General features: G+C 41.6%; 1 protein-coding gene and 1 pseudogene across 1 annotated transcript in view; both read left to right on the forward strand.

Moving 5' to 3' along the window:
• The window catches only part of SLC26A8 (solute carrier family 26 member 8), a 71,310-nt gene that overhangs the window by 39,517 nt on the left and 10,750 nt on the right, over nt 1–21,043 (forward strand). The window contains exons 8-12 of the mRNA XM_029243680.1: nt 3,231–3,313; nt 7,438–7,585; nt 9,121–9,234; nt 14,264–14,341; nt 20,520–20,615. Coding sequence (XP_029099513.1) covers nt 3,231–3,313; nt 7,438–7,585; nt 9,121–9,234; nt 14,264–14,341; nt 20,520–20,615 — 519 coding nt within the window. The remainder of the gene's footprint in view (nt 1–3,230; nt 3,314–7,437; nt 7,586–9,120; nt 9,235–14,263; nt 14,342–20,519; nt 20,616–21,043) is intronic.
• LOC114907766 lies at nt 17,804–19,961 on the forward strand (annotated as a pseudogene).

The raw sequence follows: 21,043 nt of genomic DNA on the forward strand, positions 1-21,043 counted from the left end.
ATCATAAGGGCTATATGTTGAGGTGATAGAGTCTCCAGGAAGAATTAGCCTGGATCCCCAAGGCACTATTTGCAAAAAAGCTGTCCTGAAGAGACACTGACCCACAGTGGACTTTGTGTGGGTAAAAAAATAACTTTCAAGTGCTAGGACACTAAGATCTCATGGTTTGTATATTGCCACAGTATAACATATTCTATGCTAACTAATCCAGGTCCATACTCTTCATGATTGAAAGAGTATAGGAATTGCTTTGGAAACTGAGACCAAGCTCTGTCTTATAACTGTTGTCTACTTCTTGTGGAGGTGCATATCCTTTCTTCCTTGGAGTAGTTAAAAAGCTATCAATTCATAAAGGCCAAAAGCTGAATGGCTGCTTTTACAAAAGACCTTCCAAAACACTGTATACAAATAGTGGGGCCCTAGAGCCCAGGGAACAATGTGCATATGGAGTTTGGGGAGTGGAGTCAGAGGCAACCTCTCCTTCTCTTGGAACCAAGTACAACTCTGGCTTTTAGGAGGCTGAGGCTTTGGAGTCACCAGCAGATGGCATCTGTGACACAGACATCGGCACGCTCTCTCTGTTTCTATCTCTGTTTCTGTGTCTCTCTTTGATTCCAGCTTTACTCAGGTATAAAATTATAAGATATTTAAAGTGTGCATCATGATGATTTGATACAGATATACATTGTGAAAGGATTTCCCCCATCTAGTTAATTAACACATCCATACCCCATACATTTATCTTTTTTTTTTTGGTGAGAACATTTAAGTTCTACTCTCTTAGCAATTTTTAAGTATATGATAAAATGTTATCAACTATAGTCACCATGTTTTACGTTAGATCCTCAGACCTTATTCATCTGTTAGCTGAAAGGTTGCACTGTTTTACCAACCTTTCTCAATTCCCCCATCCCTCAGTCCCTGGCAACCACTTCTCTACTCTCTGTTTCTATGAGCGTGACTGTTTTCTTTTTTGTTTTAGATTCCATGTATAAGTGATACCATGCAGTGTTTGTCTTTCTCTGTCTAGCTTATTTCACTTAGCATAATGCCCTCAAGGTCCATCCATGTTGTCACAAATCAACCCTCTTTTAAGAGACATCAGCAGCAGGGATCATAGTGATGTTCCTTTAAGCAACCTCAAAGGCAATAACATTAACCTGGGTTATTAGGAAAGGAGAGGAGTAAGAGTATAGAGGATGCTGTGGGTTGACTATGGCTGACAGATTGGTTTGTGAGCCATAGTTAAGACATTCCTTTGGGGAATGCTATAAATAATTAGGATGCACCATGAAGTGAAGTGGAGAAATAAACTGAGGTCCAGCAACAAATGTAGGTAGAGACTTAGAATTATTGCAAATTAGACATTAAACTTTTTTGTGACCTGATTTATCCTCAAAGGTTATTGAAGCCTGCAATACACTACTTATACACATGTCAAGTCAAGTGATTGGAAACATTTTCTACTGTATAGCAGGGATTAGAGATGTAGTTTAGAATTGGAAAAAGACCTCCATGTTTCCCTTGGAAATGAGGAAAGTAGGAGAGGGAGGATGAGAGCTGCTACGGTGTAGCAGGTGAAAAGCTTTTCACAACACCCCATAAGAAACTACTGTGAAACTAAGATGTGCTGGAGATGGGCTTCCCTGGTGGCACAGTGGTTAAGAATCCGCCTGCCAATGCAGGGGACATGGGTTGAAGCCCTGGTTGGGGAAGGTCCCACATGCTGTGGAGCAGCTAAGCCCGTGCACCACAACTACTGAGCCTGTGCTCTAGAGCCCGCGAGCCACAACTACTGAGCCCGCATGCCACAACTACTGAAGCCTGCGTGCCTAAAGCCCGTGCTCCACACAAGAGAAGCCACCACAATAAGAAGACTGCGCACCACAACAAAGAGTAGCCCCCGCTCGCCGCAACTAGAGAAAGCCTGTGTGCAGCAACGAAGACCCAATGCAGCCAAAAAAAAAGGTTGTGCTGGAGGAAACTGCACATACCCAGCAGTCTATCCTTTAGATGGTAGTCTCAAATATTAAGGGAAAATTTCAAGGCAATATTTGGGATCCAGGTAAAATAAACTGACAAATAATTCAAGAGTTTCATAGATACAAGAAATTGTACATACTGTATGTTCATAACTAATGTATGTGTATGTGTGTATTTGTATATGTGTATATTTAAGCCGTATAGCAAACACCAAAAAAAAGCATCAATAGTAGTTATCTTTGGGTGATTTATCTCTGCTTTTAAATTTTTCATATTTTCTCTATTTTCCTTAATGAGCAAGTGTAACCTTTATACTGGAAATGAAAGAGTTTCTTGGCCACTTGCCATACTTCCTGTCCCTTAACTATATAAAGATCACAACTTTTCTGTTGATCCAGATCTTCCTTCCATTCTGATCTGTAGGCTTCCTAGGGGTCGTCATCTGAACACAGCATCACAGGCAAACCAATTGCTATCCTGCTCAGTGTCTGGCTGAGCTCTTAGAGTAGATGCTGGGAAAAGATTTATGTGTTAGTAGGGATAATGGAGTAAAGCAGCTATATATTATTATTTTTAAATGGGCATTGAGTTCTCTTGTCTCTGCTTTAATTTGCTTTGGTGTGAGGTCTTTATAAGGTGTAACATCTGCTAGCTTGTCTATTTTCCCTCTAACAGACATTAGAAATGGAAGGGAGACTTGGTATTTCAGAAGGAAATGAAAGGAGAAAAAAGAAAGCAAGTAATTGCTTTGCTAAAGCAATTTTTCGTGTGTGCTATCAAATGCTGCTCCATCTTATTAATGGTTATTAATGATTATCAATATACCTCAACAATCCCCCAGAGGGCTTACTTGTATTGGGACAGTGTACCTAGATTTTAAAACTGAGGCCTTGGTTACAGCTATTATCTGAAAACATGTTTATACTTGATCCAGATATTTAAAGTTGGTGAGGAAAGAGAAGTCTAGGGCAACCATTTTTTCCTATTACTATGTCAGAGACCAAGCCTAAAGTTGTTTTTCATTCTGGTTACAGTGCTAAAAAGAGTTCAGGAACCAAAAGTGTTGGGGAGGACTTCTGCCTTTGTTGTTCCACTGAACTGGCACTGCCTCTTTCTCCAACCTTCATGTATAGGGACTGCCACGTATTGCATTCCCTGTGCTGCCAGAGGCTATGGGCACCTCTGCTCTTGGAAGCAATGCATAATATTTAGATGATCACATGCCTTTTCTTTTTAAACCCCTACAGATTCTTGGGTTCGCTGCATTTGCAAACAAGGTAAACGTGGACACAGAAAACAGCAAGATGCTCATTGATATGATTCCTTATAGGTTGGTAATTCCACTTTTCCAGACTAGTTTTCCCTTCCTGTTAACTCTTCTTAGCCTCTGACTACATAGCCTGTTTGGTATCATTGACCAAAACAGAGTGCCAGTTAGTTCTCCAGCAAGGATGGGTTTATTCGGGATCAGCAAAGAATTGCAATTTGGGGTCTGCAACCATGGCGAGTCACGTGCAAGTCCTCCCACAGCAAGGGAAGAAGTTTTTATAAAGGAAAAAATAAAATTGGAGTGGGGGGAGCTATGGTAAACAAAAAGTCTATGACTTTTCATTGGCTGAGTCCTTTGCCAGGAAAGAAGAGGAGTCTTTCTTCTTCCTGTTGGGCTCTGCAATGGTCACAGGGTGTGAGAACTCCCCCTTTTGGTCTCCCAACTCTACTTAATTATTTTCTGTTTATTAATATTTTTTTAAACAATATTCTCTGCTAACAGTCTCTGGCCACAGCCAAATCTGGGTCATGGGCTCAAGTTCATTTTAGAACACAGAGGTTCTAAAGGACAAGGACTAGGACAACCCTGTTCTGCTCTGGTCAGCCTTTGACTCTCTTCCCATGGTTGAGCCAATCCCCTTACCCAAGTAAACTGCTTGGATGCACTGAATACCAGAGAGACTCATGCATCTTTCTCACAGCACGTTATGAACCTTCTCAACCTCCATACCTGTCTGATTAACTCTCAAGGATGGGACAAGAGATACCTCTGTTTTCCTAGCCTCTCTCTGGGCTTCAGTGCTCAGGAGGTGAGCATTCCTTCTGTCTTCACCTACTTAGACTGAATGGGTGTCCTTGAGCAACATTACTTCATCACTCTGAGTAGAAAGCCTTCTTCAAGTAGTCTGGCATATGGAGTTCTTAAGGACTTGCAATTAATTGACATTATAATTCCTACCAGTGACTATGGGGCATCACTCTTGCTTCTGTTAGGGAATTATAGTTTCTTTAACCTTGACCAGATGAATCACTTTAGCTAAGAAAGGCCGCATACCACAGTTTCTTGGCTCATGAGAAGGCTTTTGAAGAGCATTGTTTATTTCCTCATGTTCTTCAATAGAGAGTACAGCAAAGAGTCAATGATATTGGCTAGCCCCCAGCATACAAAACAGAGGCTACTTTGATGCAACCAGATTGAATTAATCTCATATCCTACCAGTTCTCAGTGAAATCTAATGATGATTAAATACATTTGAAATTCTGTTCACTTTTTTTAAACTGTGAGCAGGCAACCTAGGTACCAGGGAATACAATGGTAAATAAGACTTGGTCTCTGCCCTCAGGAAAAAAAAATGACAAGGGCAACAATGGGATTGATGCTTTACATAATTATTTTATGTCATTTGTTCCTCACAGTAATACTATAAGGAAGATATTATCTTCTTTTTATGGCTCAGGAAACTAAGGGTTACCAAGTTTAAATTACTTATCCAAGCTCACACAGCTGGTCAGTGTCAGAGGTACTATTTGAACCCATTTCTATTTAATTCCAAAATCCAGTATAATAAGCCCTCTATTATACTTACTTAATATGCTTCTGTTATTAATGACTTAAAAAGCACACAATTAACCTTTGCTTATATTTCATCGTAAGATTCAAGGGTATAGGTAGAGAAACAAACATTTCAAAAATCTAATTTTAGGTATTGCTTTGAACTCCCTTTTTAATTACCTGTTTATCCACGGTTGCTAGGGACTAGAAAAACTGAACAATTTAGGTTAGTTCCTTCCACGTCCATGTCCCCTTTTAACTAAATTGCTGACAAAGAATTGAATGTTACAGAAAACATCAGGAAAGAAAGAAACAGTAGTTTATGCTATTATCGTACTAAATATTTAAGGTTTACTAACATAGATTTGGGCAATAAATTCATGAAAATTAAAATCTTTTGTGCATCAAAAGACACTATCAACAGAGAAAAAAGACAACTCACAGAATAGGAGAAAATATTTGCAACTCATATATGCTAAGGGATTAACATCCAAAACACATAGAGAACTCCTAAAATGCAACAACAAAGAACCAACAACCTGACTCAAAAAGTGGAGAAAGGACTTGAATAGACATTTTTCCAAGGATGATACACAAATGGCCAATAAACACATAACATGCTCAACATCACTAATCATTTGGGAAATGCAAATCGAAACTACAATAATTCAATAGATACCACCTCACACTCATTAGTGTGACTACTATTTTTTTTTTTAAAAAGATGAAAATAACAAGTGTTGGTGAGGATATGGAGAAAATGGAAATCTTGTGCACTGTTAGTGGGAATGTAAAATGTACAGCCACTGTGGAAAGTAGTATGCTGATTTCTCAAAAGATTAAAAATAGAATTGCCAAATGATCCAGCAATTCTACTTCTGGATATATACCGCCCAAAGTTAAAAGAAGTGTCTTGAAGAGATATTTGTGCACCTATGTTCATAGCAGCATTACTCACAATAGCTGAAATGTGGAAGAAACAATAAGTGTTCATCGATGGATGAATGGATAAGCAAAATGTGTTATAAACATACAAAAAATAGAACATTTTTTGACAGTAAGAATATAGTTTTATTTATAGAATTAATAAAAGGAATATACCACACAAGTATTTTACACACAAAACACCTTAGACACAAAGATATGGAAGTGAATTTTTACAGTTTATTCACATTGAGTCTAGAACACTAGGTGACCCATTGTCACCTTTAAAAAACAGAACCTTGTCACATCTCTTGAATACAAATTAAACAGCTCAGACTGAGTTGGTCGAGGTCACATAGAATCTGGAACTCACTCTAGTCTGTGCCTTTACCCTAACTCTTGAAGCTGCTACACTCATGACCGAATAATTCAGTGGGTGGTGAATCAGACAAAACAAACACCAAACAGACTCTCCTTCACAGCATGGCAGGTGTGAGGGAAAGATAAACTTTAAACAAAGCTGTATTTATCTTGCAACAATGCCCCAACTGGAGCACTTTTTTTTTTTTTCCTATAGACAGATACTCCTCACACACGATTCTTCTGCTGCTCAAGAACCTTCAGTGGCTCCCTAGTGCCTATGAACTCACAATGGCAGCATGTTAAGGCTGGACTTTTCTTGTTTGTGACTAGCCCCAGTGGCTTGGCTGAAATTGTCTGAGATTTGATTGGAATTCAGTATTAATTGTGAAGTTGGAGAGAGAGACTGAAGGCTTCATAACAGTTCTGGAATGTGCTTAATTTGGGCACTGAAAATCCAAGTATTTTAGCATTCAACTCCCCTCGTACAATAGAATATTATTCAGCCTTAAAAAGGAAGGAAATTCTGACATATACTACAACATAGATGAACCTTGAGGACGTTATGCTAAGTGAAATAAGCCAGTCAGAAAAAGACAATTACTATATGATTCCACTTATCTGAGGTACTTAGTAGTCAAAATCACCAAGACAGAAAGTAAAATGGTGGTTGTCAGAGCTGGGGGGAGGGAGAAATGGAGAGTTATTGATTAATAGTTATAGAGTTTCAGTTTTACAAGACGAAGGAGTTATGGAGTAGATGGTGGTGATGGTTGCACATTATGAATGTATTTAATACCACTGAACAGTACATTTAAAAATGGTAAATCATGTTATGTGTCTTTTACCCAATTAAAATAATTGGGGGAAAAAAGGTGTGGATAAGAATCAGAAGCAATTTTTACAAAGGACAATGACTAAAATTATACCCTAAAAGATTTGAGTTTGACTAGCAGGGAATACATGGAGCTTTTTAGCTCTAAACCCTGTTAGATATGATATATGCCTATTGCTTACCCACTGGTATGGTCTCAAACAGTGTAAATAAACTATTTTTCATCGATTTTTGTAGTTTTGCCTGTCCTATCTGTTGCCATTGGTACATGGCAGAAACCTTGAACTAGAAGATAGCAGAGCACGTTCTCTTAATGGCTTTTGTAACCTGGCCTGAGTTGCTGGCAGTTTTGGCAAGCTGCTGCCTGAGTTGCTCTTCTTATCTCTTATTTTTATTTTTTTAAAAAAGGGTCAGACCTTTTGAAATGGATGATAAAGTACGATAAGGTTGGAGTGGGGGAGATGCCAAAATATGATTCCTGCTGTCTAGGAATAATTCCACCATTTTATTCCAGCTTCCTGTTTCCTGTAACGCCAGATACGAGCAATCTTACTGAAGTTCTTTTAGAAGCGTTCTCCTTAGCTTTAGTGAGCTCCTCTCTGCTCATATTTCTGGGCAGGAAGATTGCCAGTTTCCATAACTATGATGTCAATTCCAACCAGGTGAGAGGACAGGCCTTTCTATTACTTTCTGTGACCCTTTAATCTTTGTTCTCTAACCTTAGCCTGCAGTTAAAATGAAGACTGGATTCTTCTGTAACCAGAGAGTCACTTGGACCATGATTTGAATTACAATTACCAAAGGATGTTGTAAAAATTTATTTTTAATTATTTATTTATTTTTGGCTGCGTTGGGTCTTCGTTGCTGTGTGGGGGCTTTCTCTAGTTGAGGCGAGTGGGGGCTACTCTTCGCTGTGGTGCGCGGCCTTCTCACTGTGGTGGCTTCTTTTGTTGCGGAGCACAAGCTCTAGGCACGCAGGCTTCAGTAGTTGTGGCACATGGGCTCTAGAGCAGAGGCTCAGTAGTTATGGCACACGGGCTTAGTTGTTCCACGGCCTGTGAGATCTTCCCAGACCAGGGCTCGAACCTGTGTCCCCTGCATTGGCAGGTGGATTCTTAACCACTGCGCCACCAGGGAAGTCCTACCAAAGGATTTTTGAGAAGTGTGGCATACTTAACTCTGAAGCCACTTGAATTAATGTGTGTGGTTACTCTAGAACAGATATGGTGTAGGGAGGCAAGAAGGTAATGTATGACATCATGTTGTTAAGCTAGCAGAGTTCCTCTCCTCTCCTTTTATCTTCCTTTCCACCAAGTCCTTAAAAGTCAACCACATGCCAAAGCACGATAAGAAATGCAGTGGAGGGACTTCCCTCGTGGTCCAGTAACTGACTCCGCTCTCCCAATGCAGGGGGCTCCGGGTTCCATCTCTGACCAGGGAACTAGAACCCACGTGCCACAACTAAGAGTTCGCATGCCGCAACTAAAGAGATCCCGCATTCCACAACGAAGACCCAGTGCAGCCAAATAAATAAATAAATATTTTTTAAAAAGAAATGCAGTGGAATATCAAAACTAGGATAATAAAACAATTAAGTTGGCCTCCCAGAAATAGTCCTTCTCATTTTCTTTTTTTTAGTCTCCGACCATTTTGAGTTTGGCTTTTTCCCTAGAAATTAAAAAGGGAATATGGGGAGTTCCCTGGAGGTCCAGTGATTAGAACTCAGTGCTTTCACTGCCGTGGCCCCAAGGTTCAACCCCTGGTCAGGGAACTAAGATCCTGCTAGCCGCTTGGCACGGCCTGGTGGCCTAATGGTTAGGATTCCGGGCTTTCACTGCCTGGCCCGGGTTCAATCGGTGTCCCACTTTGACTTTAGGATAGTATAGAAGGAAGCAAGAAAAACAGTACTATATTTCTCCCTGTCATCCTAATTCCCAGCAATCATGCGGAAGAGAATAACAAGGCAAATGTCTCATTTACTCACTTTGAAAAAGGACTTTCCTTATGATCTCTAGCTAAAATGAAGAAATCAGATTTACCATCTTTCACTTCTTTCCAATAATATTTCAGTGTTATTTGAAGTGATGTACACAACCCTATCTTCATGCATAAGAAATAACAGTATACCTTTAGTTCAAACTCAGATCAGCCTTCTTTGACAAACAGTGGGCCTAAAGTATTTGCCATTTCTTTACAGGATTTAATAGCCATTGGCCTTTGCAATGTCGTCAGTTCATTTTTCAGATCTTATGTGTTTACTGGTGCTGTTGTCAGGACTGTTATCCAGGATAAAACTGGAGGAAGGCAACAGGTATGTGAAATAGAATTTGATCTCTAATATAGAAAGACACTTAGGTCTATTCATATGTATATTCACAGAAGGGGATTATATTAGTTTAACTATGTTACTGTTTTAATGTGATACTTGTTTGGGAAAAATTTGGATTTCATGCTTGGCTTATTTTTTGATTAGATTTTGTCTTAAAAGCTATCTGTCAATGTGGAACTTGAAAGTCATTTTCTATAAAAATACTGTTCTGTTAAAGGCTTCTATATATTAGCCCACAAAAAGCTACTTTCCGTGTAACATACCTAAAAGATAATATTTCGGATAAACCAACCATCACCTATTAACATTTTTTTCTATGGGGAGATATATTCTCAGCCCTAGTCTGGGAAAATAATAATATAACTCTCTCCTTCCTGACAGCAGAACTAGAAACTTTCCTGGCTTCCTCAAAGGGCATGACAAGAGGCTTTCATGATAGAGAATAAAGTCTTTGTCTAGGTGAGCTTAGGGAATTTATGACCATTCTACCTTTGTGTAAGAGAAAATTATCTAGGTCAGACCCTCTTCAGGTATCCTGAATTAGTAAACTAAATATATAGGGTATGGAAGGGAAGAAGGAAAGGGAAAATGTTGGCAGAGAAGGCTCTAAAGGCAAGCTCTCTAATTGTAGGTAAGAGATTTTTTTTAAATTTATTTATTTCATTTATTTATTTTTGACTGTGTTGGGTCTTCATTGCTGCGCACGGGCTTTCTCTAGTTGCGGCGAGCTACTTTTCGTTGTGGTGCGCGGGCTTCTCATTGCGGTGGCTTCTGGTGTAGCGGAGCACGGGCTCCAGGCGTGTGGGCTCAGTAGTTGTGGCTCACAGGCTCTAGAGCGCAGGCTCAGTAGTTGTGGCACACGGGCTTAGTTGCTCTGCGGCATGTGGCATCTTCCTGGACTAGGGCTCGAACCTGTGTCCCCTGCATTGGCAGGCAGATTCTTAAACACTGAGCCACCAGGGGAGCCCGGCAAGAGAGTTTTTAAGTCCAATGTTCATGAGTTTTAAACTGACTAGATAAAAGTTACAACTTGACAACATGAGAGGTGTCCCATCTCAGTTATATAGCATGATTAAGTGTCAAAGAACTATCAGAATTGAACCTGGAGTAAGCCCATGGAATGAGTCCGGGGATCAGGAGGCACAGAAACAGTGACAGAAGTCAAAGACAAGCTTAGGCCACAGCAGCACAGTAGGGAGGTATAGCCATGGTCAAAAAGTAAAGTGTCAGAAGAATGGACACTGAATTTGAATGGGGAAAGATAAAGTGTCACAGTCCATGGGTAAATATAAGTGAAATATAAGGTGAAAGCTAATAAAAGTCAGAAGATTGGGCAGGGGTGAGAACATGGGTCTAGAGTAAGCCCATACCACATGATTTTATGTGGACTGAGTTTTTTTGTCATAGAGCTTCTGCCAGACACATTGGCCTTTACGGTGTATGTAGCTGTTTTGTACTATTTGACCAAAAGAAGGAAGATGAGTTACGTGAAAAAGAAGGATGTTCTATGCAAGTGTGAAAAAATTTTGAAGTCAAAATGAGAGGATTGTATGGTAAGAAAAAATGGAAATTCTGGACAATAGTTCCCACTGACTTGTGACCACACACTTTATTTAGTATACAAGCATAACAAATTTGGGGAGAAAAGATGCATGTGGTTGGAAAAAACTAAATCACGGTGCAGGTAAAATTAAGTGCAGAATAAATACAATAAATTTTAAAATGCCATAAATATTGCAAGAAGGAGAATGATGGATAAAGTGAGACTTTCATGGATCATTGCAAAAGGGTTAGGATATGTATAGATGGAGGGAGGGAAGAAGGGCTTCAGTTCAGCCTCAGAGTTGCCTTTAGCCTGTTGGACAAAGTGCCTGCTTCAAAGATTGCCGATGTCTCTCATTCTGTTTTCTGCTATGGCATTGTTCTCCCCTACCAATGACATCTCTCTTTGTGGTACAGTGACCCTTCAAAGGGAAGTATGTCCCCAGGGATACTGGTAAGTCCTTCCCCAAGACCCTGACTTGCCCAGGGCAAATTGCTGGTTCAAGCAGAGAATGCCCCTGACCCTGGCCCTCCACATTGGAGCTACCCCACCTCCAATAAGTTTCTGATCTGGACTCATTCAGCCTTCTTCATCCCATAGCAGGGGTTATTCTCTCCACCCTTTTTCTCTGGGGACTTTTGATTCACTCTGCCTGAGAACACCCCCACTTTTTCAAAGCTCCTCAGGACTGCAGGAAAGAGAGGCTAGGGGGCTGGCTCTGAACCTCTCCGACATGACTTGTCACCAGGAGCCGCTTATGTATATATGTATTATGTATGTGTGTATGTATGTATGTCTGACATAAATACAAACTGTATAAAATGTGTCTGGATTTCACTTTAATTTCTTCCTGTCTAGAACCCACTTGTCTTTACTGGTTGTAGCAAAACCTATCAGCCCTTCCAGCCATGGCCTGGGCCTGCTCATCCAGTTCTGACCACTATGCTTCCCTCTTCTCTATGACTGGGTTCCTTTCCTTGTTCTCTGCTTTCCAAGGACCAGCCTTCTTGCCTTGTCCCCAGGCTCCCAGAACTGCTTTTAAAAATGAGTTATTGGGCTTCCCTGGTGGCGCAGTCATTGAGAGTCCGCCTGCCGATGCAGGGGACACGGGTTCGTGCCCCGGTCCGGGAAGATCCCACATGCCGCGGAGCGGCTGGGCCCGTGAGCCATGGCTGCTGAGCCTGCGCGTACGGAGCCTGTGCTCCGCAACGGGAGAGGCCATAACAGTGAGAGGCCCGCGTACCACAAAAAAACAAAAAAGTGAGTTATTATTTTAAAAAAGAAAAGAAAAAAATTATCAAAGAGAGAAATGAGCTGTGCTCTTTTTAGAGGAAGCAGATAGGGCAGTGGAGAGAGCCTGGATTTTGGAGTCAACTGGTCAGATGGATTGAAACCTGACTCAGTAGTTCTAGATGTGTGACCCTGGGCAAGTTACTTTCACTTTCTGAGGCTCTAGTCCTTATCTGTAAAATGGGGATAAGGATAACCTTTCAGTTGTGAGATTTAAACTGGATGACAATAGTGCCCACTACAGTGCGTGTCACTTAAGATGTTCAAATATCAGAGCTTCCACCCCAGGTCCCTAGTGCCCTGGCTGGTCCATGGTAATGTACTGTCCGCTGCTTATGGAGCATTTGGTGTCTGAGGGTCTGCATGTCAGTAGTGGCTGTGTTTTATGCGACCTCACATTGCCTTGAATCCCCAGAAAGAAGGTAAGAGTCAGTCTTTGTTCAAGAAAGCCTGGAAGAGTGATGGAAAATCAGAGCAGAAAAGCAAAAAGTCCATGAGATGTAAAGTTGTACATGCTCGTTGTCTCTAGACCCTGTTCAGGCACTGAGTCTGGGATTCTGAGAGCCATCAAGCATCCTCTTAAGGCACAATGCCACCAAGGATGGCCCTCTGATCCCAAAGCCCACCCCTTTGCGTGTGCAGCCATGGGGGACACACAATTATTGGCAGGCCTCCCTGAGCAGCAAGTTTTATGGGATTCAGTGTCTGGTTTGTGCTCATTTTAAACTAGGTTTATACAGCTAATTTTGGTGTCTGTATGTCTTCGCTTCCTTAAAAATAATCAGAAGAATTTTGGAGAAAGGAGTAGAAGGAAGGAAAAGTCCTGATATATTTTCCTGTGCTAATCAAAGCAGTTTCTTCTTATAGTGCAAGACTGCCTGAAGCTAGACTCTAAAACTCGATGCAGCAACAGGCTGATATGTACATTGGCTGGAGGAACTTATGGCTTCAGTTACCTTTTTTTAGTTCCACAGTGTATAGAGTGTTTGCCATGAGAACTTCCTGAGGTTCAGTTACAGTGATCCATTCTCCTGAATCCTTCTCCCTTCACTCTTCTCTCAAGGTTCAACTTTTCCATGTTGGCTTGGTCCCATTAGCTGTGCATCAGCTAGGATGGGGAAAGAAGGAAGTAGGATGTTGATTTCATTGCGATTATTTTCAGCGATACATTTATATGGCAAATAGCAGTGAGTAGTGAGAGGGAATCCAGTAGGAAGTTATTTTTTTCACACCTACTAAAAAAAGAGAAAAAAAGTTAGAGAATCATTGCTGAGTGGTCACTTAATGGTTTAGATTTAAGGTTGCTTGTTCTTGCTTGTATATGCCATTGTTTTGATTTGTGGTTACATACAGTTTTATTCCCCCTCCACCCCCATCACAGTGGGAAATTATGCTGCTTTATATTATTTTTTCTTAGTAGGGGCTTAAACAATGGAAATTTATCAATAGAGGATATAATGAGTTCAAGATTATGTCCAGAGAGCCTTGAGATTATAAAGGGAACTATGCTTCTTAGCTTTCTACCTGTATTTGCCAATCTGAATCACTGCTTACCAAGTAGTACTGAGCCCAGAGTAGTCAACCCAGGTGGGATAGGACCCAGAGCTCCTATATACAGCCCTGACTCATGTGCATAACCTTTTTTGATGGCAGTGAGGCAGAGGGAAACTGAAGTAGGGAAATCAGAAGTGAATATCATGGTGTTTTTAAGATGAAGCCCCACTGAAGCTGTTAGATGGGAAGTTATCCAGGCTCCAAAAGAGCGAGGTGGAATGGTTGGGATTTTAGGGCTGACAGTGGTGAGTCTACCAGGGCTTTTCTAAACTGTTCAAAGAAGGGTTAAATTTAGGATGAAATGCAGGCTGGATTTTAGGAGACTTCAGAGTCATAGCACAAAGCTATGGCAAGAAAGATTCAGATATCCAAGACAATCTGGGACTTTTCAGAAAGCCTCCATACGTCCAATCAACAAGAATTTATTGAGTACCTAGTATGTGTTTAGCACTTTGACAGGACCTGAAAATGTCAGTTCACCAAAAATGCACTTATGCTGGATGGTTATACTCAACCCCTTTTAAGAAAAAAATGACATGCTTCTCACCAAGCAGAAGACCTCAGTTGTAGACAGGGACAAATACATTCCTGATGGTCTCTCTCCAACTGGCTCTGTCTCCTCAGTTTGCATCTCTGGTAGGCGCAGGTGTGATGCTGCTCCTGACGGTGAAGGTGGGACGCTTTTTCTACAAACTGCCAAATGTAAGTAGAACTAATCAAATAGCTAAGTCAAGAAAGAATGGATCTCCAGATTACATCTTGGTGGGGCATCTCTGAGGAGAACTGCATTCAACTGATCCCCAGTGGTGGCCCCAGTCTATTTCTAGTTCCTTTTCTTTAAAATAACAGCCACTGCCTCACAGGATTGGGAGTTAAATAAGATAATATGTATAATATAGAGAGAATGGTTTTGAGCTAGTAATAAGCACTCAAACAATTGTTATTCTTCTCGTTCCCGTTAATCTTTTTTTTTTTTTTTTTTTGCTTAAGCTATAAAGTAAGCTTTGGAAGTAAGGATTCAGTTAAACATGACCAAAATAGACTTCTGATGCCAGAACACCCAATACCACCACAGACTTGGAAGCTCATTGTGCATTCATGCCATCTGTTTTCCTAAATAGTTTCCAGAAGTCCTTGTTCTGCGTTCATGTGAACTCAATCCACCTACTGCTGCCACACTGTCTCTTGGTCAGTTCAGAACACTAAAGGCAGCATCTAAAAACTGAGTTTCAACTCTGTGTTCAGCTATGCCTCTATATACTTATGTGCCATTTCTTCCCTTTGTGTGAGACGGATGACCTTACATTTAGAGATGCCAGGTGCATTAATTACTAGCTATAATCGATTTGTTCTAAGTGACAATACAGATCAATGCCCAGTCATCATAATTTCCTTTTAAATTTCCTTAATGTTCCCTTTAGCCATTTTTAGATAGTACTAAGGGAGCGGGGAGGAGATTTTATTCCTGGTGCAGCAGCTTGGTTACGCACTGAGGTGGCAGTCCCTAAGCTGGAGTGGTTGTAAATATTATGCCCATCCTTTTGAATGCGTTTATTCCACCTGGTAAATATCAGGTTTCAGTAGAGCAGGACCATCTCAAGGCTGTTGCTGCCTTCTGCTCTTGTGATTCAGGGACCTTGGAAACCAGCCATGGAATATATGCATGGTGGGTGGGATTAAGCTTCTGTTTATCACACAAGCTGTCCTCTGATTCCCAGCAGAAGCCATCTACAGAATTTAGTTTATATAGCACCTTTGGTGCTATAACTCTTGGGAGTCTATTTTCGGAGGGCCACTCACTAATTTACTTTGAACAATGATATTTTTCCATTCTAGAAGAGTCAGAATTTTTAAAAATCTCAAATAAAAATCTGTCAGAATTCACTGAAGGGTAGTGATAAAAGTAGGTAAGCCCTCCCTTACTATAAATATGTTGGGGATAGAACAGCCCTTGCTTTTGGCCAACCATGTTATGGCATGTTATTTTTATATCATCTAGTTAGGATGTTTCTGGGTGAGAAAATGTGAATACAATCTGATCAGTGGAATATCTGAATTTCTATAACACTGGGACTTTATGAGTATTAAACTACAAATGATTCCTTCCTCCTTTGAACGACTGTGGATAGCTAGTTGCAAAATCCTTAGGAGAGTAATTGGTGGAACATCCTGGCTAGGATCTCAACTAGTTAGCAACAGAACCAACATAAATTTTTAAAAAACATAATACAGGGACTTCCCTGGCAGTCCAGTTGTTAGGACTTCGTCTTCCAGTGCCCGGGGTACGGGTTCGATCCCTGGTCAGAGAGCTAAGTTCCCACATGCCTCATGGCCAAAAAACCAAAACATAAAACAGAACAAAATATTATAACAAGTTCAGTAAAAAAATTTTAAAAATAGTCCTCATCAAAAAAAAATCTTTAAAAAAAACCATAATGCAAATAGTATATTCAATATTGTTCCAATTTTGTGTGAAAAAATACATAGGCTATACCAAAATGTTAACAATGGTTATCTCTTGTATGATGGAAATTATATATAAATTCAATTCTTCTTTATACATGAGCACGTTTTATCTTAATATTAAGAAAGGTAAGGGCTTCCCTGGTGGCGCAGTGGTTGAGAGTCCGCCTGCCGATGCAGGGGACACGGGTTCGTGCCCCGGTCCGGGAAGATCCCACATGCCGCGGTGTGGCTGGGCCCGTGAGCCATGGCCGCTGAGCCTGCGCGTCCGGAGCCTGTGCTCTGCAATGGGAGAGGCCATAACAGTGAGAGGCCCGCGTACCAGAAAAAAAAAAAGAAAGGTAAAAATTTTATTGTATATTATGTCATGAAAAGATTTGTTTCCTCTTCATACTCCATACCTCAAGCCAAAAATCTGGTAAAAGCCCTATGAAGTTGAATTTCTTATCTTTCCTACCACATCTCCCTGCAAATTGTGGAAATTTTGGGAGATTCTTGACTGGAAAGAAGATGAAGATGGGAAACAAGTAATTTCTGCTGACTTCATCTTTGTTCTTCCCTCCTCTACTGACCTGTTAAGACCAAGTGGTCACTGAGTAACCTCAGAAAATAAGAGTAAGCTTGGATCCAATCCATTCCTGGTGATAGGATCAGTTCTAATTCCCAGGCAGATTATATAGAAGAGAGGATGGCTAGGAAAAGGATGAGAAATGTTTCTTAAAGTAGGTTCGATTCTACTTTGAGGCCCTGATGATTTTATATCCCTATGAGTATCCATCTTCATTTTCTTACATTTAAGACACTTTCTTTCCCTTAGAAAGGGAGACGTGCTTACTTCTAAAACTTTGGAAAATTCACAATAGATAAAAATCTATTTTTTAGATAGACTGGTTACACACTGAGGTGGCAGTCTCTGAAGCCATAGTCACAAATAAACCACTATTAACATTTTGGCATATATCTAACCAATATTATTCTCTATAAATAGATAATACTTTGCATAATTGTGATCTAACTGTACAATCTGGTATTCTTGTTTTAATTTAATGTGTAGCATGATACTCCATACTATAACTTAATCATCTTAAATTAGGTTATCTGAATTTTTGTTATTATAAATAACACAACAGTGAGCAATTTTGTACATCTACCCTTTTCTATATTTAAGATAGATTTCTAAGAGTAAAACAAAATTTCTGTGTGAAAGCATATTAGCATTTCTTGATATATTGCCAAATTATTTTCCAAAAGGGCAATACTCAACACCCATTTTTACGGGATGTCCTCAATGTTTTAAATTTGCTAATTTAATTTGATGGACAAAAATTGGTATCTTATTGTTGAAATAATTGTAGTACATCATGATTAGACTTGAAAAAAGCCCAACTGAAACTTTCAGCATTCCTGTGAGTGGAAATTCTCTTAATTTGTCACCCCTGCTGAGAATGGTTTCTAAGCAACATCGGTAACATAGATTATGTCAAGCAAACTAGACAAAGCAAGGCCAAGTAGGCAAAGATAAGAAAAATGGCCAAAGGTGCCAGCCTCCCTGAGGGCTTGCCTCAGACACCAAAGTGACAACATGGAAGCAGAAGGGGCTAGATGATCATAACCTGCGGGTACTCTTCCTCTCACTGTCAGGGTAAGTAATCAGTGACCTGAATCTAAAAGGGGCTTGTGGATTTTGGCTGTCCGAGCACCATGGAGGGCGAGGTCCTGGGAGAGGACGTGCTGCTGCGGAAGCTCAGGGACAGCCGCCCTGATAGAGAAGTACAACCAGCCCTCTATCAGCAGCTGATAGAGAAGTACAACCAGCCCTTCGAGGACGCCCCGGTGGTGCAGATGTCCATGCTGACCTACGAGACGCCCCAGGGATTGCGAATTTGGGGAGGAAGATTAATAAAGGAAAGAAATACAGGACAAATCCAGGGGTCCCTGGTGAAGATGGACGACAGGACAGATGGACCCATGCGAGTCCCAGCTGGAGGTCACGAGCTTCCCTTGCCCTGCACACAAGGTGAGGATTCAATAAGCAGTGATACTGATACAACTTTATTCCAAGAAGATGTGGTTGCTGGTAACTTGATGCCTGCAGTGCCCTGGAGCCCATTGAAAAATGAGCTAAGGAGGAAGTACTTGACACAAGTGGATATCCTGCTGCAGGATGAAGGGTGTTTGGAGTGTGCCAGTTACGGAGAGGGAAAGGACACCCATGTGACCCTGGTCCCTTCATTGGCCTCGCCTGCCAGGCCTGCCGGAGGATACTACGGTGGCATCTCTGAAGAAAGCCCCGGTGGCCCATTTCAGCCAACCTCATTGCCCAGAGAGGGTGATGCTTTGCACTCTTGCTCAGCAGGCCTGGCCCTGGTGCCGAGGGGTGATGGCATCTCCTTACAGGGAGGGACCGGTGGCAGCAGCTTCTCAAGCAGCCCATGCTCTGAGGCTGAGGACGTCTGCAGTGCAACACTCAGCGATCTGTACGCGGGCATGCTGCACTCCACGAGCTGCCTGCTGGGTGTGAGGCCCTCCTGCGTCATCTCCACCAAGACGTTCATCCGCCAGAACTGGAGCTCCAAGCGGAGGCAGAGGTGTAAGAGCAGAATGGACAGAACGAGCTGCAGAGGAGGCAGGCGCTCTCGGAGGAACCCCCAGGAGAGACGTCCACCCGGCTCCGAACCTGTGAAGGACGTGGCAGTGTTAAGAGATCGCGAGAACGTACTCGATGTTTCTGGCCATAAGATGGGTTTAAAATTGGGAAGGGCTTTTTCTGAAGTAAACAAACCCCAGATCCACGCATTCGCTTCACATTGGAAGGAGCTTCCGAGAACGCCTCAGAAGCATCATTCTTCATTGACTTACTTAGACTCCAATGCAGTGTATCATCTTGATCAGGGAAATAGATTCATGACATTAAAGTGGTTGATTTCTCCTGTAAAAATAGGTTCTAGACCCAGAGTACCGCCGGGCGAGGGAGGGAATCCTTATAGGGAGATCGAAATCAGATTTGACAAGCTTCATCAGGAATATTGCTCGAATCTTAGGAAGCAGCCCTGCCTGACTTACCTTCCCGGCTCCTCGGCTGTGGATGTGTACAGAGGTGGTCCAGCAAGCCCTGGTAGCCCCCAGGGCGTAGAAGCCCACAGGCCGAGTAGCCCTCTCTGCAGAGCAAAAGCTAAGAGGTTGAGTGAGGCTTTTGAAAGCCTGGGCAAAGGATCTATCAGAGAGGGTAGCTGCCCACCAAAGAGTGATTCCTTCCCTTCACTTTCAAAGACCAACTCCACATGTAGCCCGGGCCGCTCAGAGCAGACCTCTGACCTTGCTTGTCAAGGAAATGATCTGGGAGGATTTAGGAAGTCAGTATCACTCAACAAAGCCATTTCAGTACCCAGGGTACAACCTCCAGCCTGTGCCAGGGATCGTTACGATGACATTAAAGAAAAATTTGACAAGCTTCATCAAAAGTATTGCCAAAAATCGCTTCAGCAGACGCAGGTGCCTTTATGTACCAGAGCATCTCCAGATAAAGCAAGTGTGGGAGTTTGGTATCAAAAAGAAGACTTCTCAGGAAAATTCCATCCAGACTCTGGCTCCCAGGGTCCCCCGAACTTGTCATCGTCACCCCAGCAGAGCATTAAAAGTGCCCTCGGCTCAAACACAATTAGGGCCCCTCCATCTACAGGTGTTGCTCTCGATGCCAGCTGGGGCCATCAAGTCCCCACAAAACGACGCCGATCATCAGACCCTCAGGTGTGCAGACAGTGGGCTGGACCCTGGGATTTCTCACCTGTGGGCAGAGCCATCCCGAGGCCTGGGGAAGAGGCTGGCTCTTTATAGGTCACCTGGGAAGAGAAGAAGAGGAAAGAACAACACATCTTTCAGGATGGAAGAGAAAAGTGATTTCGTGTTAGAAAACCTCAAAGCTGAAAATCTATTGCCAAGTTATTCTGAAGTATTCCCTCTTGCCTCTCTGATTTTTGTGTATTTTTTTAAATTCTCAAGAATATGTGACAACTTGCTTTGCTTATCTGCCCTTCAAAGCAAATTTCTATGAAATTGGTTCTGTTGAGATGACTTTCTGGGTTCTTGGAAATTATTTGAATAAAGTTGACCAGTTTAAAAAATAAATAAATAAAAAATAAATAAAAGGGGCTTGTGGTAGCTGTACCAGCCAAATGAGTGACCTGGCTTTGCCTTGTTTTGTGCGTTTGACAAATTATGGAGGTGAGCAGAGAAAAACGTGGAGAAAACTTATTTGATTAGACAATGAGTCAAAGCATGGACCTGGTATTTTTATGAAATATCAGTGCATAATATCTCTGAGTGGCAAGGCTGACTGACTCTCTGTGGTACCTTTGTGGAAATTTTGGAGTTTTACCCCAGAAAGGAAAATGAAGCAGTGTTTATCTTTTCCCCACAGGCTGTGCTGGCTGGTATTATTCTGAGCAATGTCCTACCCTACCTTGAAACCATTTACAACTTACCCAATCTGTGGAGGCAGAACCAATATGACTGTGTGAGTGTAGATGTCCTGGGTGGGGTGGGAAGGATGGAGGGGAAGCCTGCAGAGAGGGGAAGAGAACAAACGAAAGAGATCAACCGGAAGGCACTGTCAGATGCCTAGTACCCTACTTTTGCTTTAAACAGGGAGTCAAGGTTATTGGTGCATGGAAATACCCATTCCAACTATGCAAAGTTAAATAAAATGCAATTAATTAAGTAGCTGCAGTTACATACAGATCTAGTAAAAAGGGTTTATCATACATCATGTATTTGAATGACTTTTAATCCAGTTAATAGGAATACAATCCAGGATGGGAGACACAAATTCTAACAAGAGAAGGAGGTGTCTTTCCAGGAAGAGTAACTGATGGAGCACTCTCCTTCTCTCTAGAGCACAAAACTAGAGGACATAAAGGGGAGACAGCAAGAAATAAAAGATGG

The sequence above is a fragment of the Monodon monoceros genome, unplaced genomic scaffold (assembly GCF_005190385.1).
Source record: "Monodon monoceros isolate NGI ecotype Baffin Bay Population unplaced genomic scaffold, NGI_Narwhal_1 Super_Scaffold_3, whole genome shotgun sequence".
NCBI lineage: Eukaryota > Metazoa > Chordata > Mammalia > Artiodactyla > Monodontidae > Monodon > Monodon monoceros.